Raw genomic sequence first — 25,474 nt, 5'->3', positions numbered from 1 at the left:
AATTTTATGACATGCTGCAAAAGTACAATGTCAGCTGATATTTCTTACATGCCGGATTTTGCAATTACTTTGGTATGCCAATGATTCAGCTACTGAAAATACAAAGATCTCAAATGCAGCATGCCAATGTCTGCTAGGAGTAAAACTCATGGAAACAACTATGTAGGAAAAACATCTTGTGTAAAGTGGCCTTCAAATTACAATGTGTGTGCAACATAGATTGGGGAATTTTCAGAATAAATATTTATTATTCTTGATTATCCTTTTATTCCCATTACATTACAGATGAAGGGAGGGAATACCTATAATTCAAAAATACACATTGCTTGGAAGGAAAAAATGACGCTTATCATAAAACTGTACAATTGGATTGATCAATCGGATGGAACAAAGAACAAAAAAGAACACTGGGTTGGACTAGTGAAAATGTACCATTTGAGAAACCTCAACCAATAATCAATGCATTGCTGTTTCCACACGGGCAAAGGAAGTTCTTTTTTTAAAAAAATAGTAGTAGTAATGTACTGTGCTAAGCGGTAGCCTCAGATCAGGCTCCAACACCTTTGCTATGCTTTTCTATTCAAAGCATGTACCAACCTCAATAAAAGGAAACTTACTGTCTTGTCTTGTCCAAAAGCATAATTAGCATCAATAGCATGGGTAGGCAAACTAAGGCCCAGGGGCCAGATCTGGCCCAATTGCCTTCTCAATCAGGCCTGCGGACAGTATGGGAATCAGCATGCTTTTACACGAGTAGAATATGTCATTTTATTTAAAATGCATCTCTGGGTTATTTGTGAGGCATAGGAATTCGTTATTTTTTTCCAAAATCTAGTCCGGCCCCCCACAAGGTCTGAGGGACAGTGGACCAGCCCCCTGCTGAAAAAGTTTGCTGACCTCTGATCAATAACTTGCTACTACCTGGAAATAGCACAAGGATTGGTAAAAGATCTCCTATTGCATTCTGCACATCAATTGCTTCATCTCTTGGAGATCTTTTCTACATCTATGTCCAGGTCGTTGGGGATGGGGAAATTTGCCCTAAGGAAACTAGTTATATATTATATTCCATGGCAGTTTCACTTTGCTTCCACGTTATATTGGGGATAGGCTATTGTTACTGCTTGCCCATTTCTCACTAACCATTGCCCTTGTGAGGTAGGCTTTCAGCTACCTAGAACTAAAATGCAGATGGCACCACAAGGTATAATAATGTAACATCCACAGCAGCCTTAACAGAAATAGGAACTGGCTATTCCTTCTCCTGGATGTGGGTGGTGCTGTGGGTTAAACCACAGAGCCTAGGACTTGCCGATCAGAACGTCGGCAGTTCGAATCCCCGCAACAGGGTGAGCTCCCGTTGCTCGGTCCCTGCTCCTGCGAACCTAGCAGTTCAAAAGCATGTCAAAGTGCAAGTATTTAAATAGGTACTGCTCCAGCGGGAAGGTAAATGGTGTTTCCGTGTGCTGCTCTGGTTCGCCAGAAGCGGTTTAGTCATGCTGGCCACATGACCTGGAAGCTGTACGCCGGCTCCCTCGGCCAATAAAGCGAGATGAGCGCCGCAACCCCAGAGTCAGCCACAACTGGACCTAATGGTCAGGGTCCCTTTACCTTTATTCCTTCTCCCACTCCTGATATTTTCACCATCCTTCATCAAAATTAGGAGCTTTGGCAAAAAAAAGTGTAACTGCTTTATGAATAAACTATGGGGTTTTTTTACAATGATTCTCTGCATGGGACTGGCATGAGCAGGTATTCCTTTCTATTAATTCCACATCAGACTGTCTGCTCCTCTAAAACAGATCACATGTATTCCATTGCCAATGGAAATAAATAATAATCTACTGGAGCATCATGTCCCAATACATCCTTTAGATGAATGCTTTCCCCACCATTTGGCAACTTGTACCATCACCATTCCACTGGCATCTCAGAGGAACTACATGACAGAAAAGCTGCAATTTTCAATGAAGTCCAAAACCACCATGTGTTCCAATAGTTACATTTTCTGTTGACTGGCCAAAAATGGAAGCGCAAGTGTTCTTGAAGATCACTTCAGTCAAACTATTTGGGGGGAAATCACATCACTAAGATAAAGCTGGTGGCCTGAATCCTGTGAAACTGGAAATTTATATAAATGAGCCCTTGAGAGTTAGAGAAAAGATTGAAAAACTTTTCAGTTATCTCAATCTACTTTAATAAAAATAAAAGCCGACAAGTTCCATTTGCTGCAATATATATTTTAATTCAAAGTGAATCTTGACAGTAATACACCATAAATTCTTATTTTGACACTCACCAAAATAGTCACCTGGAAAACCCGCTTTTTGTGACAAAGTACAGAAGGCTTGGTCACATTTAAATCACTGAGAACTAGAGAGAAATACTATCGCAAACTGTAGGAAACATTACATACATAAAAATTTTCCCAGTCCTCTTATTGTAATATTGCACAGTGCAATTGCTACATGGCAAACTAGTGTAGCACAGAAATCAAGAACAAAAAAGCCACAAGTCTACAAATAATTGTTAAACTGTAACAGTTCAAACTTAGTAACCAAATCTATATTAGTTCTAAAACAAATCTTTCTACAGCTTGCAGTGTGATTTTAGCATTTACCGAACACAAACCAAGTTAAAATTAGCTGTAAATACAGAATATTTGAAAATTAAAAATAAAATAATTAGTTAATACAGTAGTATATTTGATCAATAACACACCCTGAATTAAAGTTAAAAACCGAATACAAGGGATTCATATAAAAATTAAATTTCCAAATTGAAAATCGTATGCAATTTTGTTATCGTGCAGTGTTTTATTTAAAAGGCATCAGAAGAATAAGATGTATATATGGGATTACATTGACCATAGATTTACACCAATTTTTTGTCTGGACAGACCCTTAGCCCTCCTAAAGCCATAGCAACCATAAGTAGGTTATCCCACAGCTAAATTATTCCGCTGCAGCCAAAGTCAACAGAACTGTTTTGCTGTGCAACTGCAGAGTATAGCCTGAGAGAGGGCAGAAGATCTAGTCCTTCACTGCAATGCTCATTGCAGAACTGGTTGTTGAGTAGCACATTAATGCTCAGTGCTAATTGTGGCAGAACTTAATTTATCACTTCTGGAAAGTAAAAAATATTTGCTCTTTTGCAATATGCTAGGAGTCAGAGGCTACCTTTGGGGTATTACTCTTAGAAGTGGTTCTATGTTTGACATGGTGTAATGTATCAAGTACATTAGCTTTGTATCCCAAACACAATTTAAAACATAGTAAATACTCTACAGAGCAAGACAGGTCCAAGTAAATTAAGAGAATACATTTTCATTTTTATTTGGTGACAATTATAGAAAAAGTAAGCTAACTTCTGGTGCTCATGGCTCCTGATGCGTCCACTGCCAGCAATGGAGATAAGCACCAAGAAATGCCATTCTCAACACCAAGGAGTTAACAGAAAAGAGGAATTTATTGAACCATAAACATTAAGGAACATGACAAAATCTGCTTGATTATTTTCTTGATTCCATCTGCTTCAATATATGCTGAAAAGGTTTCAAATTAGATCACGTTATTCTTGTCTTTATTTGATAGAGACACACATTTGTATTTCTACAAAACACATAAAACTGTTTATGAAAAACCCAGAATACTCCTTTAGTGTGCCCAAGAGCATGTCTGCACTCAGAGGGACCTGTCACTCTTTTCATCTGAACAGCAACTCTTCCATGCCATTATCACAAAGCTGGGTTTTAAGCTTTTCCAACTGTCAGAAGTGATTTTTTTGTGGGGGGGGGGGAGGTTACATGACACAGGGCAATTTAAAGCCCCACCTGGTCATGCAAAGCTGCAGCTCTCTGACTGTGGCCTAAGAGTTGTGAGAAAGGGTTAGGGTTTATTTCCATATTCAGCCATTAAAATGTACTGCTGGTTTTGGTTTCTGTCAACTAATACTGCTGTATTTCAGTCCTGAAAAGTAAATCAAATGTAGGCACATTTTTTTCCACTTAGACATTCATTAAATAAAACACTGCTTGTGTTAATGGAACAAAGAAAAACTCTATCAGCTGTTAGACTGCTGAGGCTGCAATCCTCACACTTTCCTAGAAGTAATGCCCACTGAACTCTGTGGGAATTACTTTTAAGTAAACATGCCTAGGATTGTGCTTGAGAGAAACCCTTTGCACTCCTATTCCAGTCTATGCTGCAATAACTGTATTCCAGAATCTTTGTTTATATAAAAAAAAAGTTAAGTCAAGCCACCAAGATAGTTTTCTTAAGTGTCTACACAATGTCAATATGAACACATACAAATTAAATTACATGGATACACCCATTTATATGCAATGATAGTTAATGGAGATAAAATACTGATGCAAATAACACACCCCAAAATAACATATGCAATTGTCTTCCATCATTTACAATATAGTAGTTACAACACTCCAAACATGAAAGCAAACAAAAACAAAATCAACCCCATACTTCCATTTCATGTCATTAGACTTATACAGAAATTAGAAGGGTAAGAACTAGTTAAATCACCTAATTTCACAGCTATCTGAAGTGGCAATCATTATATAGCAGCTTATCTATGATACATTCAAGATAGATGATACAATTTATTACTTGCCTCATAAGCTAAAACACAACCTCACTTTAATACCCTCCTTTTAAAACACCATCCCTATCACTACACTTGAGGTCTATGAAAAAAGTAGCTACCTTTTAATAGGAAATGGATGATTAAGTCTTTGGTGCTGCAAAAGCAATCTTATTTGAACAAGAACAAAAAAAAACACACACACACACACAGAGAGAAATGATGCACTTCCTAGAGGGGAAAATGCATGTAATTTGTTGTCCCTGACGGAATGTATTAAATAAGAAAATACCCCCACCCCCAAAAAAGGCTAGAACAAATACTAGATGTAAAAAGGCTAAAATCTCTCCCATGCATAAATGAAAAATTGCACACAAAGTACTCACACCTTTTCAAGCTTCAATAGTAAATATTCTGCTACTATTTATTAAATACTGCATGGTTTGCTCAAGCTAAGATGAAACCACAGCATGAATCAATGAGCATTTTGCTTTTTTCTTTCATAATCTAGCCAAGTCATGCCTACTGCACCTCTAACAGGTTATTAAAATCCAGTTGGACTTAAACACTTTGAAAATAAATTACTTAGATTGTATTGCAGTTCCACTGAACAGTATAAAACACCATTTTTTTAACTCAACAGCTACTGAATCAACTTTTCCTATGAACTACAAAATGCTTTCCATGAAGCTGATCATTTGGGGGGAAATATTAGACAGCAAAATTCAGCTACAGCAAAACATGCTGTCCCCTAGATAAAGAAATCACAACCTATACTAAAATCATACCACACACAAATAAAAAAAAAGAGAGAGAGAGAGAGCGCATAACTCTATGAAATAATCAGCAAAACTGAATGTTAAGTGCTGCAGTCCTCAACATTTATAATATAGTAACATTAACAACCTCAAATATTTAAGGCACTATGTGTGGGAACAGTTTACAATGCAGCTGAGATTATTAGGACACCAACATTTAAGAGCAAATTTCTAGGCAACTTTGTTTTTGCCCATGCAAAGGACACATGCAATGTGAAGAACAGCTCAACCTTTTTTAGATAAGTGACTCGACACTGAACACCAAGATACATAATACAAACAAGTTACTCATACATGATACTGATGACACATGTGCATCTGTTGCTCTAAATCTGTACACTCAATGGCTTCCCAAATGTAGACGTGTCTCGCACTAGTTAGAAGGCAATTTTATAAAAAATAGTAGGAGCAAAACTGGATTTCTGCTCCCATAAGTCACCTGTCTGGAGTTACTCTATAAGAAGATAACATGACTAAAGACAAATTTATACCAAATGTGCAAAAACACATTAAAAGTGAGTTAAAGCTCAAGGTTGTTTAAATTGCACCCAAGTCTAACATGATTAAAAAAAATATCTTTTTGTTGTGCCATGGCTAATATTTATTAAATACCATGTTTTCCTCTCAAATCACATGTATGTATCACTGAGCTCTGTCAGCGTACTTGAGTTCTCACATAAATGGATACTGGCTGAGTTTCGTTGGACTCAATGGAAATCCTGTGTAAGCAGGTGATGCAATGTAAGAATGTGGTGGGAAAATTGGTTTGTACTGAGTCTGGTGGATGGTTGGGGAAGGTAGCAGTCGGGGATTTATTCCCACTGGGACCTGGTGAACTAGGCCACCATGATGAGAGATACTGTAAGTGGGATGCTGTAAGATCGGTCTTGAGGTACATGGTGAGGCTAGGATGTGGGCAACGGGAGCAGCAGTAGTGAGGGGCGCAGATGATGGATACGGCAGAATAGCAGGCTGTCCTCCAAGATGTGTACTTCCAGCCAAATGTGCATGGACTGAGGTATGAGTGGGACTTCCATGTTGAAGGGAGAATGCATGACTGGCAACATTAGCTGGGATATAAGCCTGCTGTCTCCAATGACCACAGTTTCCATTCCACTCCTGAGACCCAGATCCAAAGTGTTGAACCTGTCTCAAGAGAAACTGCAATTAATTTCAAGTAGTAAATACAAGATTCCCCCGTCTCCAAAGTGGACAGCTATCACATCTAAACAATCTTTCTTCTGTTCCCACCAACACTGCCTGAAACATCTTTGGGGATGGGCTTCCTCCACCTCCTTGTGGTCATATATGTCCACCACCCCACAAGCATAAGAACTACGCTGCTGGATCAAACCAAGGGGTCGTCTGGTTTGGCATTTTGTTCCCATAAATGGTCAGCTAGATCAGTGGTCTTCAGCTGGTGGGATGGGGCCATACTTGTGGGTCACAGCCTGACCCAAGGTGGGTCACACAACAGGAGCACCATCACCATGCAAATATATGGTAAAAGGTTAAGAAATGAGTCCCCAAATGCATGTTTGGGTTGGAAGTGGGTCGTTGGTCTGAAAAGCTTGAAGACACCTGGGCTAGATGCTTCTGAGAAGATTAGAAGCAAGGCATGAGGAAAATCATCCTCAGTTTGTCCCCACCATCTGGTACTCAGAGGTATATCATCTTTGAATATAGAGTTTCCATCTAGTTAGGATTGGAATAGCCTGACGGAATTATCCACCTTGAATTTGTCCATTCCTTTTTAAAGCCATGCAAATTAGTGTTGGTCAACACGTACTGCAGCAATTACAGCTCCTAATTTTAATATTTGTTGACCTGGATCCAGAGTTTCTTTAAGTGAAACTTTGATCATAGAATATTCCCACTGAAGGGGGGAGCAGGCAATTTTTACTTATGTCTGTCCCTCTACAGCCCTCTGAAAAGCTACCCTAGAGGGTTGGAGGACCCTCTGGAACCATGTGAGAGGCGGCACTGGAGGCTCTAGGGGAAGGAGAAATTGGAAAATCGCTTCCCTTCTTCTCTCCCCCCTCCCCCATAGAAGCCTCCACTAAATCACAGTTCTGTCTGTGAATGGAAGGAGCTCTTTCATTTGCAAATCCAAATCCATTGTGTGCAGTTGTGTTTTTTCTCCTATTCTGAACCTGGTGACCCCAAAATCCTCATACTGTGACAGGAAGAACAGCCTATCTTCTGTTCCACCCCATCTTATAATGTTGGGACTGGCGGAAAGTGGAAAACAAAATAGTTCTGGCAACTGGGAATTAGACAAGACCTCTCATGTGAATGGCTTGAGAGCCAACAGTTAATGTCCCCTATTATAAGAACAATTTATAGACTATGATGTATGGCATTATGAATTAAGAAGCTCAAAGCTTTTTATATGAATTATTGATCACATTATCTGACACTGGATATGTGATGCAATTGGAGAGGCAGTTCAGAATACCTTCAGGTAAATTTGACTATATTAGTTTTGAAGTTTCTCTCTTGAACCCTGCCCCTTAAAACCAATCTATATGTAACATCACAAATGATATTGTGCACACCTATATATGGAAATACAATGAGAGAATTTCAACTAGATTTTTTTCAAAGGAATCTACAAACTCATGAATATATGAATAACCAAATTATAAGTTATGCTTCTCAATATAGTCATGAGACTTCTAGAAAACTTATCTATGAGTTGAAAACAAGCACACATAAGTCACATATTTTGTAGCACAAAACACAAATGAATGCATGAATAAACCAGATCCACACTGATCCAAAGCACCAGCAAATATGCTTAAACAAAACAAAACTTACTGGGTAACACTTAGACTTTGGCCCACTTTCACATTCAAATGAATCATACTATTTGTGTGTGTGTGTGTGTGTGTGTGTGTGTGTGTGTGTTCTCCTACACAACTATGGTGTATGTGTATGCATGTCCCAATGTAAATATCACAACTACGCAAGTAGGGCAAATCACACAAGTCCCACTTATCCATGCCGTTGTGGTCATGTCACATATACTGCGGCCTTTCAAGGTATTGCCAGAGCCAGTATTTGAATTAAATTAACTTTTCTCAATGGCTTTGTTTAATCCTCTTTCTTGTTTAAGAAAAAAAACATAACTATGAAGGAGCAGCTCCTACACAACTTTTTGAAGGTGCTCTCAGACTTGAACACAATGGATGGAATCAAAGAAAGCACTAAGGCAAACGTTCTGTCGGAGCAAACATTTCTGCTTGGGAAATGGGAAGTTATAGCCCTCTCCTCCCACCCTCCACCCACCCACCAAATCTGTTTCCAACTCTCTGGAACAGACTCGGTGAGGACATGGGCCTACACAGGCAGAGAAGGGGGGAAATCCCATTGTGAAATGCTTGTACTGACAGGACTCATTAACAGAATATCGCCCAAAATGTACGTGTAGATACAATTTCTTGCTGTATGCTTAACCACTCGCAACATTCACAGAAAATACCACTGTACGAGTCCTCAGTATTATCTGGTGTGTAAAAGGTATCCTCAGGAAAGCATCTACAGAAGAATGGCAGCCCCTTAGATAGGTAGGTTCAAAGCCATTTAGAGCTTTAGGTCCAAACCAGAATCTTGTGTTACGCTAGAAAAGAAATAGAGTGTCAAATGCAGACTCTGGAAGATTGATGTCATATGTTTGTAGTGGTCTACTCCACCATCAGGAACTGGGATATCAAACTATGTATGCACTGCAGTTGCTATTTAGACTTCGAGGAAGCCCAGCATACTGCATGTTAATTGTCTCTACCTGATATCTCAACCAGTCTGAAAGTTTCTCTTTGGTTAATTTGATTAAAATTATAGTTAACAAAGGTCAGTGTGCAGATGAAGTAGTGGGGGTGGGTTTGAGTCATGTGTGTGCAGTAGATTTCAACATTAAAATATCTGAACTAATAAAAATATCTCTACATTGCAATATTTACATACATACCTGACTGAGGTTTGAGTGCTGCTGATGGAATGCTGATATCAATTTTCGTTGACGATTGCCCAAGCCAGAAGGATGGTTTGTTTTTATACGGGCAGATCGGCGTTTTACCAGTGGTTGACAGGTGGTAACTAGCAAAATATGAAAAGATCAACATAGGATACATCAGGGTTGCTTCTAATGTTTTCACTTTATTCATCTTAATGGTAAACATTAAAACTGTAAAACATTAGAACATTCAAGGGAGAAGATAACAAACCATACACATCCCATATTATTATTGGTTCGGGGGGGAAGTGCACCCCCAAAAACCTCTCTGGAGGGCCAGGAGACCCTCTTAGGCTGTAGCCTGTGAGGATTCAGGCAGAGGAAGAAATTGTTGAAAACCACAGGGCGAAATCTTGCATGGTGTGTGCCCTATTTTCACTGGGGTGCATGCAGAACCAAGCAGAGATAGCAGTCCATGAAAATTGGACAGAAATATCTGCAAGTGTGTCTCTGCACAGATTTCAGTGACTCACTCCTCTGCATAAAGACCCCACCCCACAATCCATACTATTCAAAGGAGTCCCGTCCCCCCCAGAGAGGGTTTTTGAGGATACAGGAGAAGAGACAGGAAATGATCTGTTACCCAGGTGGTCCTCCATTCATGCAATCTACATTGAACAAAATGTGGCCAGCACAGAAAACACATAAGCACCAATTACCTGCATTTGTAATTTGCTCATCTGCATTTAACCTGTTCTCTATCCTCATTGGTGGGACCACCACAGTACAGACAGCTGGTTTGGCTTCCAAGTTAGCTGAGGTTCTTGTTTCTGGGTTTTCATTGGTGTCTTCTGCAAAACTATTTTCTAGGAATGGACTGTCATGGCCTGAAGACTCTGAACTGGGAGAACCATCCACAGTGTCACTTTCTTGTTCATCATCTGACATACTACAGAAATAAAGTAAAGCAGCATTATGAAGGGTACATCACATTCATTCCTTTTGCAGCAAACATCCAAAAACAAAACAAAATAAAAACGGGAAAAATTAAGTTTAAACAGGAGAGCTGAAGTTCTTGACTCTAAACTTCCAGCTTTCCAAAATCAATCCAAGTTTCATTCTATAAACTAACTACTAGGGAAAGTGTGGACATCTTCAAAAAACCAAGGAGCTTCAGATCTGTACATAAAATGTACCTTTCCCCAAGAAATCAACCAATACTTATGAATGGAGATGCTGCACTCTTATCCCAATTCACTCTCCCCAAGACCACTTTTCACTAGTCACTGGTTTTAAGCAACTTCTAAGTTTTTATGACGAAAGGGCAGACAGCATGTGTATTTAGTTTTGTTTATTGTTTTCTCTTGTTGCTGATGGTTTTGGTAATAGTTAAGGTTTCTTTGGGGGGGCTGGATGTTTCATACTGCTAGATTTAGTATTGCTTGGTGTTTGGAAAATACTGTTGATATTTTACTCCATAATTATTGAAGCCACCTTGAGAGTTTTACACCTAAATTCAGCCTATAAATGTTTTAAAATGAAATAAACTAACAGTAAAATAAATATCAGCCCTGATCCACCAATTTGACTGCTGGTCAATTTCTGGTGGCACTCACACCAGAAAAGACTTTAATTCTGCCAGCAGACCACACCTAGGGGAAGGGAAGTAGATGCCCCCAACCAAAACACAGGTAGTGTCCATGTATATTCCACCTACCATCATTCAGATGGCAGCAACCCTGTTGCAGACCCCAATGAAGCTGCAACTTCATTGCCATTTATTATCCATTCTAGTAACTGTAACATCACTCTAAAGCTAAATTAACTTCATTTACCCTAAGTGATGTCATGTAGCCAAATCTGAATAGCTGCATATCTATGTTACTGCTGCTAGGTAGGAAAGGGTTATCTTTCAAATAAAAAGTGACACCAATTCTGTAGCTGATTAGGACTACAAACCAAGTTTAAAAATGTAAGCTTGGGGGGACTCTTTAATCTTAACAATTGGAGGTGGTGAAGCCTCTTTTGCATGTCAAAAATATTCACTGGAGGACATCTGGCTCAGCCCTAGCAATTCCTTTCATCTTTTTAATTAGGGTTGCATAGTTGTCATGGCAATCGTTGTCAGGGCAGCAAGGTAATTTTATAAAGGATCTTTAAAATGATACAAATCCATGATTTTCACAACTGCACAGAGCTGCTCATTTGAGTTCGCTCTGCAATACTTAATTATTTAACTCAACAATGGATTTAAATTTATATCCAAGAAATAGTGATGCAACTGATCTATCACTATTAGATTACAAGAAAACCACAGAACCAGTTGGGCGTACAATAATAGAAAGGTGCTGCTGACCATTATCTTTAAGATTCATTATTTTCTATCTTCAGAAACTATATGATTGGCATAACCAAACATTAAAAATCAGGAAGGCTCCATTTCTATGGTTTTTTCCCCACTGCCTATGGAAGACCTTCCTTTTTAAACAAGCCTTTTAAGTGACAATCTCTGTATTGGATTTGTAATTGTTTTTACATAGGGAATGGTTTTATTTTTGATATTTTTTTACTGTAAAATCACTTAACAGATATTTGATGGGAAATGATTCATCCACATACTCAAATAATATATCTATCTATCCAAACAGTTATGTTAACAGAATTATCAAGACTTTACAGAAGGCTAACAGTGACAGGCAATATCCGGCATACTAAGGCTTCTCCTTATTACCCTAACCCTTGTTCCAAAAAATCCAGTGCACAGAAGCATTGTCACATATACAGAGAGTTGAGGCAAGTATGATCAAAACATTACACTATGTAAACATTACACTATGCTTAAGAATGCTTCCAGAAATAGGTTTTAGAAATGGGACTCTGAGGTCTTATTGCCACACAGGGACATCAAACCCAGTTATGTACATTTCTTACCTGTTGGGTCTTTTGCGAGGGGATGGACTGGATTGTCCAGAAGAACTAGAGCTCAAAGTGCTGTCAGGACTGCTTAATGAACACACACGGTCAATATTTAGCGTACTCTGGCAAGCTTCACAATCTAGGCTCCCTTTACATCTGAAATGCAAACATACATAAATAAAACATTCATCCTGCACACTTCTCGCTAAACGTCAATTGCAACTTCTAGCTGCATTGATTTAGTGCCAACTGTGTGCTAAGCTATACTACAAAGGCTGAAAGCTGTAAACTCAAAGAGGTGTAACAACCTGCCGCCTAGAGGTGGCAGCCGTGTTCCAAGTGATTTAAGCTGATTCAAGTGAATGTACTGGGGCTGTATATTTAGGAAGTTCCTCTTACTATCACCAAAACACCAGCTCTCCAGCACAACCCTGAGGAAAAGGGAAGTTAAAATAAGCCCAAAGCTACTACTTACTCTGCAAATGAATGCCTTTGTGCCACATCATCTTCATCCGTGTCACTGCTGATGGTGATCACACTGACTGGTGGGCTTGGGGAATCTGCAATAATGATAGCCTGTCGCTGTTTGTTTGAAACAGATGAATCAGGGTCCTGCCTGACGGGTGGTTTGCAACAGTTGCTTTCCTGACCAACCGAGTTACAATTGTCCTGTGTTTCTGCACAGCTTAGCTTCTCATCAGCCTTTCCATTGCTTATCTTTGGAGACACAAATGCTGAATTTTGGATATTGGTATTTTGTAACACATTACTCCTGCGAAGAAGACATTTATTTAGACATGTCATAAAGATGTTCTTTATCAAACAAATGCAGTAACTTTACTTCACCCTCCCCAAATTGACTCAAACTAGAACGTAAGACTTTGAAACAGCAATGAATATAAATCAACGCATGAAACATAAAACAATGAACATACAGGTAACACTGTAAATGTTGTTTTCCAGAGCAATCATGGAAAACGTTTCAGGTAACTATTGCATATCACAAGCAGGGTTGTTCAGGTGCTGCAATGCAAGGTTCAAAGTTGGATTTACCAATGAAATGTAGTACAATACGCTGAAGATACCATTCTCTTAAAAAGGAAAGAAGGAATGAAGAAATGCTGGCTTGGACACCATAAACATTTTTGAATCAGATTCAAAATCCATCAGGAATTGTGTTCACTGACTTCAGGGGACATGAATCAGGGGTTACTTAACATAGTTCACCAGTGTAACTGTCCTTCCCGGTCTTACGTTTCTCCATTACTGAAATGTCCCATACCTTTGTAAATAACTTCTGTAGTGATGGGGCACATTTTCTCCACAGAGCACTTAAAGTGTTTCTTGCTGCCAGCAAAAGAAAGACTATTCTTAATACTATTCTAAGTCATATTATGACTATTATACAATGTCTCTATTTTCAATAGTCCAAATTTTACAATTCCTCATGCACATGAGTCTAGGAACTGCTAACTGCGTCTACCTGCAATTCTTAAATAACCAAACCAAAGTCTATTTCTGCAGATAAATATAGTCAAAGCCACTTTTGTCACAAGAAGAGAGAAGATCAAAGGGCAGCAAATGCTACTTTACATTATTTCTCATTTTGTTACCATCCCTTGGTTTTAACGGGTAGGCTTCTGATCAATTTGAACTGTAACACAGTATTTAATGTTTAAAGAAATAAATGTTCTAAACAAACTAGTTTGAGGTGTAACACCTTGGCGAGCATGCAGCATTCATAAATATACAGCCCCTTTTTAAAGGGATTTTGAAAGAATGATGATTATTTTTTACATCTAAATGATCCACAGGCACCGTATAAAACCAACCTGTTCTGGCACACTTTATTTCTCTTGGTTGGTGTGGGCTGAGGCCAGACTACATGTGCAATGCCCACACTGATTGGTTGAGGAGCAGATAAAGTTATTTGATTGGTTAACAGAGACTGTGTCATCACCGAGTTGTAATGGTTGCCATGGGGAATCATCTTCCTAGGGAGAACGGAGAAAAACACATCCTTATTAAAATATAGCAGAGTTGCGTACTTAGTTTTCAAGCACAAAATCAAAATACTGTTTTGACGTACCCCCAGTCTCCAAGTCTCTGCGGGCCAGCCACAGAATCAGAAGCTAGTGTTGTAGGAGGAGCCACAGGCGTCACTTGTTGCCATGCTGGAAGCAGTATCTGCTGTGTTCTGTTAGACCACGTCTGTTGTAAACACATAAAGCATTATGAATAACTACATCCCAATATGTTTAGCATCCTTTTTTCAAGTTAGGCCGCTGGTCCATTTAGCCCAAAGTACTGTCAGAACAGACTGGCAGCAGCTCTCGGACGGCTGTGATAACAGATCTTATCAGTCCAGCTGCCCAAAGGTCCTTTTACATGGTAATGCAGGGAGTGTAACGCCGAGACAGATTACATGCAAAGCATTTGGCCTGTCACTAATCTACAGTCCCTCTCGACTGATGTGATATTACTTCAGAATCTGTCAAGCTAACTAATGTTTATGACTCTGAAAATGTGAAACCTACAGCATCAAACAACATACCTGAGAAAGGACTCCTCTTATCTGGAGTGGCTGTAGGGTTGGGGCCTGTGTGACCAACGGCACTGCATTATCAACTCTTACAGAGTAACCATTGGGCTTCCCATGATTAGCATGAATTCCTAATTCACAAATATGAAAAGGGGAGTTAAGATTGAATCCAAATTAATAAAAGGTTAGCATACAGAATTAATTTCTGAGCCTGATTCAAACTTTGCTCAGGGAAATGTTGCTCAGTCCAGTGATCACCCGGGGCCAAATCGCTTCTGACCTGATTCCTAAACCATAATCTAGCAATCAGAAGCATCCCCCAAAACTCCTCACTCTCCTCATACACCATGGCCAAGATGGGACTGAAGCAGCCAGGCTCAAATCTGCTGCAGGCCAACCAGAGAATCAGAAGATAATGCTGTAGTGTAGAGGAACACAGGGGCTACTTGCTTCCATGCTGATTCTATCAGAGGTGGGCACCAATTAACGCGAGTGCCAGCATGCCACAAATTAACCAAACCTGAAACACTTCACTTGAGACACAGTGTAGCATTCAGCACAAGAAAGGTATCCTAGCCAGAAAATTATAACATAGGCTGTGTCGCCTATGTAAAATAAGCCCTTCAGTCATCAGATGTATCCTTTTTAGTTCTGGGATTAAGCAGAGAACATATGTTGCAAGCCTTTTGCATCAAGTCCTATTAGACAGAGGAGTCATCGCGTGTAATTGGCGTTCAAAGAAATTCCACAAAGTCTGCACTGTTTTAGCCCTACATTCCTAAATGTGATTTTTAAAAATAAAGATGCATAACATAAATTATGTCAAGGAAGCAAAAGTAAAAGTGAATCTTCAGCAACAAAGGGCTGACAGACTACAGAAGGATCCATATTAGGAAACATGACCCAGACAGCAACCGTCAAGGGCTGCCAGGCTAAAAAGAGGGAACACTGAAAGGCCCACAGTGCTTCTAGATTTTTACCATGTAAAGTAAGATTAACGCTGAATAAGTGTAGGCTATGGATTCCAACAGATATTCTCAAAATGACAACTCATGCATGAGGTCCATGTGATTATTTTAGTTCACTGGAAGGAAGTGCAGTGGAATTTAGATACAAAAGTGAGGAAATTTGCCTCAAAATGCAATAATATGACTCCACTATCACCTTTCAATTTCATCTTCTTGAAAATACTTGTCCACTAGAGTTCTCAATGTTATCAGATCATCCAAGGAAAATGGAAAACCTGAAGTAAAATCTTGGTTAATTGTAGTAGGTTTTATCAAAAGGCTGAATTGACGATTCTTTGAACTACCAAGTGAATATCTAATTTTATATCACACGTCATTTTAATTGCCTCATACCTTGGAGAGTAGGAGGGCATATAATCAGTGTTTGTTGAAAAGCATCATTGCAACCAAATTGAGCCGTTCCTGCCTGCAGTGGTATTCCATGGTGCATAACTGAATGGGCAGATCCTGCTAATGCCTGAAAATAATAGGTATATTATCAGTTAACAAAATGATTGCCACAATTTTCACATGCATTTTTAAAAAAAAAAATCTCAAGTTATAATGTTGCGTGAGGATTATGATGTTCATGCTTTTGCATGCAGCAAAAGCAATATAGAACATGCCAGCACACTAAATCTTTTACCACATGGGGGCACTGCAACAAAGGATTTCTTGAACAGAAAACCTTTGGCTTTATTTTGTGAAAATGTCTTCCAAGAGAACTACTAGAAAAGGAACGTAACTCATCTTGAAGAGCTTGTTTTCCATGGTTCTCTACCAGGGCTGGCATTTAGAGCCACAACAGAAGCCACCTCTCCTGGCCCATGTGGACAAGAGAGCAAGTAGGGGGATAAGTATGATAAACGCTAAGAGTGCCATAGCAAAGTCTCAAGGCACTCCTGGATTCCCAATTATTTATACTCCCATAATACAATTCCAGACTCTGAAGAGCATCAAGCTAACAAATAGCAGCAAAAACAAGAAACACAGATGCCTCAGTTACCAACTTAGCTTCCACATCTTTACCCATGAGGAGATTGGTATGATTCTGACATAGTTTCAACTTTTGGATCTCCCCATAGGGGAAAATGTGACTGTTCAATTTAGGTTGGTGAATATAATAATAGGAGTGATGAAGCATTTGCATTTCATCATATCCAAAGCCACTGTGTGCAAAAACAATGAAGAACTTATTGGCACTTTTTAAAACTTAACCATTTTTATTGTGCAATGAGCTTCTGTAGCTAGTCTACTACCTAATATGCATGAAATGGACAGTGAATATGTTAATTTATCTTCTGTTTAGGATACATAATTTCTACCTCACCTTTTTATTCAGAAGTATGTCATGTGCAACTACATTGTCCAAATCATAAAAACCATTCCCTTAAAACCTGATACCTCTTTATTCCCCCTCTTAGAAAGGCCTGCCCCCTTCCATTGCCTTGAGACACGCCCCCCCCTTCATTATCTTGCATGATCTAAACCCTGGGATGAGGGTGGAAGGGAACAGGAGACCCAAAGTGAAATCAAAGGTACTTACCTGACTTCGTACTGCACCAATCTTGGCAAAATTAGCTGAGAGATTTGGTGCATTACCTGAAGCAATTGGTCTCAGGTGCACTGTTTTATTGCGATTATTTGTATCATATGAATTTGATCGGTACTTGCAAATGTCCATGATATGAAAACAGGATTTCACTCTGATGGCAAAGAGAAGAAAGAATGAGTTGTGGAGGAAAGTAAGTGACGGCAACCCACAAAAACCCACTATAACAATCCCAGGACTGGCCCAGACTATTTTCCGTAGAGACTAAACAGGTTAAAACCTCAGTCTCAATTGGGGGGGGGGGGCACACAAGTTTTTTACTCTCATTGACCTGGTTATGGTTTAGCCACACTACAGCTTACCAGGAACATGCAAATGTGCTGGCTCCCAAAGAGAAGCTGATGCCCACTTTGCCCCTCCCACAGCCTTTTAAATCAGTGCAGTGTGGCAGCTTAGTCAAAGTTTAGCTGCCTGAATCCAGGAACAGAATTAAGCTCTCTTCTCCCTAACCATGACCTAAAGCCAAGAACAAACACTGGCTGTAGACTGTGGTTAAGAAAGAAAGGAGAAGCAAGATGCCTGGGCCAGAGGACACTCTAAGCCAGGGGGCTGCCAACCCAGTGCTTACAAAGGCATTCACTGTAGCCCCCCAGCAGGGTCCCCAGATTCTGAGCTTTCTTTCTCTTTTGTTTTAAAGTAATTCTGCAATCCTCCTAGAAAGAATGTCATGTAATAAAATGTGCAGGTACTCTTCTAAGCAATTTCTGTCTGGACGGTTGCTCCTGCCTGTCAAGTGTTTTAAGCCAATGGGAGAAGTGAGAGCTGTGATTGGTAAGTGAGTTGTCTGTTTTCCTATCTCCATTAGTACACTTTTCCTGCTTCTCTCTTATTTTCTAGTCCTCGCCATTTCCATAGGATGTCCCTCCTTTTCCCCTAGCAACTGTTATGCATCTTTCGTGTGTTGGATTCATCTGAGATCTGGCAGTCACTACAGTATTATTCAACTTTCTGTGTACTTTCTGTATGGTTTGTTTGGTGAATTTTCCTTGTATTTTCTTTTCTGTTCCAAAAAGATAGTAAAAGAATAAGAATAAAACGCTTGCCAGCTAGTGTTTTGTCTTTTTATTTGTGACTATGAATGTGTGTGGCTGGCTGTGGTAATTCAAAATAATTCCTGGATTCAGTTATCCTTTATTTTCTAGTTCTAATATAAAGCAGCACACCAGCAACAGGCAACATAGCAACCGAGACTAACTAATGCTTGTGTATGGGGAAAAGCCATAGCTACTGAAACCCTGGTTCTGTTGTAATCTGCACTAACCAGGAGAATGTGGCCCAGAATCAAAAGGCACAGGAACTACAGCAAACATAGCAGCATGGGTAGCATGGAACCCTTTCAAAAAGGCTTGCCCATGATTACTTTTACAAGTGTGTTATACAACATACTGGTTGCTATGAGGAAAATCAAGGAGGTGCTTCATGGTAATAAAAGGATGGTTCAGTGTGTCAACTGGAGTGATTCTTGAGTCAGCATCTATCAACAGCATTTTCTTCAACAGGCTGACAAACTCTCTTCTGTCTGCTTTCTCTGCCAACAGGTCACTTCCTTCTAAATCCATCACCATGTTCACCTGGTGTTGAACGAGTAAATGTCAGAGTGAAAACAATCAGGCGTTTATCATTCATCAATAACAACATTTTCATTCAAATATTTATATCCTGCCTTTCAAGATATTATTAAACTCAAGGCAGCTTTGTATAAAAATATAAATGACCACAAAATCATAATTAAATTCCACAATAAAACAAATAGCAGTAAAACAACACTATATAAACAATTATCAGTGGCAGCATAAGAAGTGCAATTTTTAATTACATTGCAAGCAAAACCTCATTCTATGTGCCCTTCTACTTTGAAAAGTCCTGGATGATAGAAAGAAGTGGTACAAGCTTTAGGGGAAGGGGAGATGGAAATGTCAGCAAGCCTCAAAACATGTTTTTATATATATATAAGAACATTTAAAAGGGTACTATTAAAGAAACAACCGTGCTGCAGAGTACAGGCTAAATATCAACTTAACTAACTACTGTATTTGTAAAATATGGTTAGAACCTAAATGGCTGCATTCACACAAAGGGAAGAATTCAATGTAGCACAAAGGATTTTTTTCTGTCAGCACAAGCCTCTATTCTCTTCATCCTATGCAGTTTTCTGGGGGGTTCCCTCAATTCCCCAAGTCAATTTGGGGCACAAAGCTCTGCTGCACTGGTAGACAATATTGCACCGGCTTCCGCTAGTGGGATTCATTCATGAATTCGGCCTGGAATGCTAAGCCATAATTTAGTGCTACATGCACAAACAGAAAGGAGCCTATGTAATGCTTCAGTCTGTCATGGTTCTCTACATTCCATGTGGCTGGGAACAGAACTTCACCACAGTTAAATTTCATTTTCTGGTTTGTCACTACATGTAAGCCTGGGATAAACTCTGGAAGTTTCAAAACAAGCCAACTTGTGGACTATGAACAGTTCATTTAAAAAAAACCTAGTAAAATAAAGGAAACCACCAAATGTCAAGTGTTATTTTTAATTACCTAGCTTTACAAACCTTTGGAGGCCCATGTAGTCACTAGGTTGTAACACTATTCATTGAAATTGGAGGGGGGGGATATTTCCCATGCAGGTGGAACTGGCATGCAGCAGAAAGGAGATTGAAACTTTTAAAGAGGTGATGCTTTATAAATAAACAAAAACTGTCATATTGGGAAAGCAACTCCATGAATTTCTAGTGAAGCTACCATGGATGAGTATGGATATAAAGACATTGGGTATTTTAAAGTAAACAAACTCCCAAATTAAAATAAAGGGAAAATCTTGAAAGTAGATACAGGGGAGCAATTCCTACAAGTGAAATTAGAGGTAGCTAGTCACAAATGGTAGCTAATACATTAAAAAACACACAAACTGTATACATTAAATGCATCTGAATGTACTCACATGCACTATTTCATCCAAACTGTTGAAAATGTACTTTCGGGCCTCTTTGGATTTCATCCCTGTCTCTCGTTCATGTTCTTCCAGTGTCTTCAGAAATTTAAGAAATGGATGGTTTAATTATTAATATACCGGGGAGGAAATCATTCTGCGGCACAAAGCAATAGCAACCTACAGCAGGCATCACTGTGTTTTCTGTTTATTGCTATAAAAATATGGCCTTGGAAATGGAAATGTTCTATGTCTAAGAGAGGTGTGCGGGGCAACTCACTTTAATCAGCTATGCCATTTACCTTAGTTCCTAGAGTTGATCCAAATGTTCTCCTTCAGTATGAAGGAAGAAGCCAAAACATTTTGTAGTCCCCTTCCCCTTGGCAACCTTACATTTTCCTGACAATCTGCAACCCTTAATACCACTTTGTTTGCAAGATAACTCTTCTGCAGAGTAATAGTGACATGACCATACAGCCAATCAGTTTTTGCTATGTGATGACATCAGAGGACAAGTGAGGAAGGCTGATGAAATAAGGATCCTAAAGCTGCAGTTGTGAAGAGAGCCAATCGAGTTCTATCTTTGCCTGAAGCACAACTGGCAGGAAGGCAGTGTGCCAACACAGAGGGATGTGCTTCCTAGGCCCTTCCCACAAGACTGCTTCTTCCAATCAGCCACCAATACAGACCAACCATGTGTTCACAAAATATACCCCCTGTTCTGCTTCAGCTGTATTCCTCCTTGAAGGCACATGTATAGCCAAAAACATGGACGGCAGGAACTCCTGTCTGCGCTTTCAAGAATTCTTAGTACCTTTAATCTCCAACTAGAATATGGTGCATCTGTTTCTTTACAGAAAAACCGTGTGGTCTTCGTTCCAACGTTCAACAACTGCTCTGGAGGTGAGCCTTGTGTCTGTGAAATGTAACGAATCTGAAAAGTTCAAAGAAGTGCGAGTTTTACAAACACATTGCTGTACGATTGCGTCTTGAGTGGTGGTTACTTCCAGGGATGGTGCGTACATGCAAAAGAGTTTATACCTGAGCTGCCCCCTTGGGACCACCCTTACCTTCCAAGTAAGCTTTTACACTCTCTGCCTGCTTAGTAGGCTCTGGGATGCTCTTGTGTGGGCTCTTGCAAGATCTCACATGGCCATTTGAGTTCTTGCAAGAACATCCCAGAACCGAGTAAGAAATTCTGAGAACTTAAAAGCTCTTTCCACACTGGGAAAATCGAGTGAAAAAGAAGCTTTTAAGCTCTTTGCAATTAATTTGCGGGATTTCAACCAACCAGCTTTCAACCACACAAGGTTGAAATCGCGCACAAGGTGCAATCGTAGTGTATACAGTTATCATTTTGAATGCCCGCACCAGCATTATTCTGCTTAAGCTTCAAGATCTTGACTCAAAGGGAGTTTTTAAAACCATTTTCTTGGTGTTTTTAAATATTGGTGCACAATTATTTCGTCTGTTCAAAATCATATGACAAAATCAATGAACTCTGAACTCCAACTGAGTAAACTGCAGACTTAAACAGATAAAAGTATCTCAGATCATCAAGTTTCTACTACCTGGTCATATTCGAGGGCTCCCGGATACAGTGGCCATCCAAGGAATAGCTCAGCAATCACACAGCCCAGTGACCACATGTCTATGGCTTCACAAAACGGCAAACCCAATATGATTTCTGGTGCTCTGCAAATAAAACAGGGGTGGTTAATGGATATTCTACATAAAAACAATGACCTGAATAATAACTGGAATTTAGAAAACATTATTTAAATAATTGTAAAAGTCAAATAACTTTGTTTTTCTGTAAGGTAAACTGTTCTTATTAAATCCCCCATCTTCCCATGCAGACCATACTAGTTATGTGCCATGGAATCTACAAATTATATGTTATTCTGCTTCATCATACTTTACCAGTTGCGGCTTTCAGTGTCTAGGCTATTTTTACTGCAAACACAAAAAAGTTGACACTTATTCTGTAGTAAATTCACACAGTGCTTTATTTTTCACCTGAATGTGTGTGAGAACTTGCATTGTGCTTTACTTTGCACATAGCAGTATCTATGGAGACATGCTCTTCAAGTGTGTGCTAGCATTAAAAGTTTAGTAAAAAAATTAACTGAAAACCAAAGTAAAGGGATTCTAAAGCATATTCAACAATGCATCATGGGCACAAGGTTAGGCCATAAATATTTATTTAAATTTACAGTTCACCCATTCCCAACAATTACTGAATTTATTATTTATACATCAATTAAATTTATTATTTAGCCTTTGTTCCTAACATTTGCACGAATCCAGATGTTTTGTTGACTGTGAAGTGTAGCACTTTTTCTTTATTGGGCAGAAGCTTGATTATAAAATGTGTGTGTCCCATGGTTAGGCTGATGAACTAGGACAGAAAGAAACCACACTTGCTAAATAAACCATGGCTTACATAAGAACAGCTGTGCTGGATCAGACAAAGCTCATCTAATCCAAGACAGGCAACTCTTCGTTTACGCATTTTGCGAGCTGGAGGGACAGTGTGGTTTGCCCAGCTGAGCCGATACAGGTCACTCCCCATTCTATGCTATTTCACAGGGGGGTTCCAAACGTAACCCCCACGTAAATGGGGAGTCATCTGTATCCTGGTGGGCAACAAGATGCCTATGAGAAACCTGCAAGCAGGGCCTGAGTGCTATAGCCTTCTCCATACATGATATGCCCAACAACTAGTATTCAGAGGCAGATCACCTCTACACAGCCATCATGGCTAGTAGCTATTGATAAGTCTGATTCGCCATCGATATGTCTAGTTCCCTCTTACATTCTGTGTTAATGAATTTCAGAGTTTAAATATGTGCTGTGTGAAGAAGCACTTTTGATTTTCTGTTCTGAATCTCCTAACAGTCATCTTCATTGGATGCCCCCAGGTTTTAGTATTATGGTAGAGACCTATCCACCTATCCAAACCTCTTGGTGAGATCCTCCAAGCTCTTCATTATTTTCACGGCCCTTTTCTGAACCTTTCTGAGCTCTCTGAAAACCATTTTTGAGACGCGGCAACCAGAACCATACACAGTATTCAAGTGCAGTTCCATATCACAGATTTATATGATGACATTATGGTATTAACAATATTATTTTCAAGCCCTTTCCTAATGATTCATTGTGTGCACACCAGGTCAGTGTGTTACAGTGGAACCAATTCATTCTGAACATCCATAATGGCTACATACAAAGCCCAGAAAGACTGTGAATTTAATTTTTCCTCATATACCGTATTGGCCCAAATTTAAGCCACGCCTGTAAACAACTCGCACCTTTAAAATTCAAGGGGGAAGAAGAAGAAAAGACAATACCCAAATATAAGTCACTCCTTTAAAATTCCGCAGGCACTCACACCTGTTCCGTTTTACCATATGCCTGTTTCAGCAGCGATATTGTAAAAGCCAATTTTTGTAAGGTTGAGAATTTAACTTTTCACAGTCAGAATTTGGAAAAAAAAGTGCGGCTTATCTGCAAGCCAATATGGTAATAATGGTTGAGCCCAGGGAATTTCCTCCCTAATAACTGACTCCATAACACCCACATGGGTTGGAGCAGGGGAGATTCCACATGTGCCATGAAATATTTAGATCCAAACATGTGCCTATTTTGTAACACAGAATATTCATCCATTGCCCATCTGATTGTATTTTTCGGTAAATCAATTCAAGACTTTAAAATTGCAGACTATAAATCCAACTGAAAAATTAGTATAGGAAGGAAAACTGCCTGATGTGATCAGAAAAGTGAAATTAATGAAAGCTATAAAAAGTGCAGCATTGTTTCCATGAATCTACAAATTCTGAATGTCAACCCTTTGTTGGATAATACAAACAGAAGGAAAAAAGTTCAAAGAAACAAGTGAATTCTCATTAATATGTAGCCAGGAACTTATTGCTAATAATGGAATAAGTAAAAACTGCATTTTCAATGTGGTCTGGCTGACATTTCAGTTGGGTGCCATAAAAATAAAAATGATCCTTCAAGCAGCTTAAAGTCAGGAAGACTACCAAAGACAGCTGTTAATTCAGAGAACTTCAAAGTCACATGCCTTCCAGAAAAGTATAATGCACTACAGACTCTATATATTTAAAACCTGTTTCATTTCCTAAAATGGCATGACAATCATGCTGAAGAAGATTCCCATCAAAAGCCAAAAATGGTAGCAGCAAAATCTCTTTATTGTGGTATTTTTACATGTTGAATTTAAATAGCTCAAATATTTCTGAAGTGATGGAATGACTATTTTTAGCAGACACTTCAGCAAGGCACTACTTTAGAAAGGGGGGTGTTTTAGTTCTGAGGACCACATTAGAAGTATCTCATGTCATGATTGCAGAAGCTGTTACAGGTTTTTATACTCAGTAACTCAGGAGAAACTTAAAAGACTGACCAACCAGATAGTAAATCAGATTTCAAATTAATAACGAATTCTTGGCAAATCCTTTCCAACGTTTTGCTTTTAGTAAATAAAGAAAGCAGAACACCATGCCTAGCTGCAACTGAGATACTAATATTTGTAAGACAACTATGCCACATTACAGAGCTAATACAACAACAATTTGCTTTGGAATATGTGTAACATGATTTATAAATGTTTTGACACTCACAATATTGTTACAATAATTTGGCCCTGAATGTTCACAATGCATGATGGCTTAATCTACTCATCAGATCTATATTAAGGTATAAATATCTATAGTACCTCTTATGTACAATATTTTAATTGTACCAATTACATGATATTTTAATTGTACCAATTACATGATATTTTAATTGTGTACATTGTATGTCTCTTAAGAGACAACTGGTGAAACAAAGTTTAGTCGTTATGACTGAACAAAACTAAGCCTAAAAACTGAATTATGCTGGGTGGAGCCTAAACAAACCTTTGGCACAAATTTAATTTTTTCTTATGCAAAACCAAACAAAAGTTAAAAGATGCTCATTAAGCACACTATTTTTATTTTTTTCAAAAAAAGGGATAAATGAAACAGCTGTGTGCATTCCCATCCATCCCCCCAAATACTGGTTTGTTTTTGTGTTTGGGGTGCAAGA

At 39.0% G+C, this 25,474-nt stretch overlaps 1 protein-coding gene across 5 annotated transcripts in view; it reads right to left on the bottom strand.

The window, feature by feature from the left end:
- Positions 1–2,224: 2,224 nt before the first annotated feature.
- Positions 2,225–25,474, bottom strand: part of HIPK3 (homeodomain interacting protein kinase 3) — a 69,066-nt gene continuing 45,816 nt past the window's right edge. For 4 of the 5 annotated variants that reach the window (XM_081011891.1, XM_081011893.1, XM_081011894.1 and 1 more), the window contains exons 3-17: positions 21,949–22,072; positions 21,192–21,311; positions 20,390–20,476; positions 18,839–19,023; positions 17,387–17,546; positions 16,195–16,318; positions 14,846–14,964; positions 14,381–14,502; positions 14,124–14,285; positions 12,767–13,063; positions 12,307–12,447; positions 10,095–10,324; positions 9,391–9,518; positions 8,905–9,042; positions 2,225–6,566 (exon numbers count right to left, since the gene is read on the bottom strand). In XM_081011891.1, coding sequence (XP_080868017.1) covers positions 6,093–6,566; positions 8,905–9,042; positions 9,391–9,518; positions 10,095–10,324; positions 12,307–12,447; positions 12,767–13,063; positions 14,124–14,285; positions 14,381–14,502; positions 14,846–14,964; positions 16,195–16,318; positions 17,387–17,546; positions 18,839–19,023; positions 20,390–20,476; positions 21,192–21,311; positions 21,949–22,072 — 2,611 coding nt within the window. In that variant the 3' untranslated portion in view covers positions 2,225–6,092. The remainder of the gene's footprint in view (positions 6,567–8,904; positions 9,043–9,390; positions 9,519–10,094; positions 10,325–12,306; positions 12,448–12,766; positions 13,064–14,123; positions 14,286–14,380; positions 14,503–14,845; positions 14,965–16,194; positions 16,319–17,386; positions 17,547–18,838; positions 19,024–20,389; positions 20,477–21,191; positions 21,312–21,948; positions 22,073–25,474) is intronic. The other variant, XM_081011895.1, reaches the window with a different exon arrangement.

This window comes from Podarcis pityusensis, assembly GCF_964106645.2.
Source record: "Podarcis pityusensis genome assembly, chromosome: 1".
Classification (NCBI taxonomy): Eukaryota; Metazoa; Chordata; class Lepidosauria; order Squamata; family Lacertidae; genus Podarcis; species Podarcis pityusensis.
Note: the sequence above shows the minus strand (reverse complement) of the source record. Positions and strands in the feature narration are given on the sequence as shown.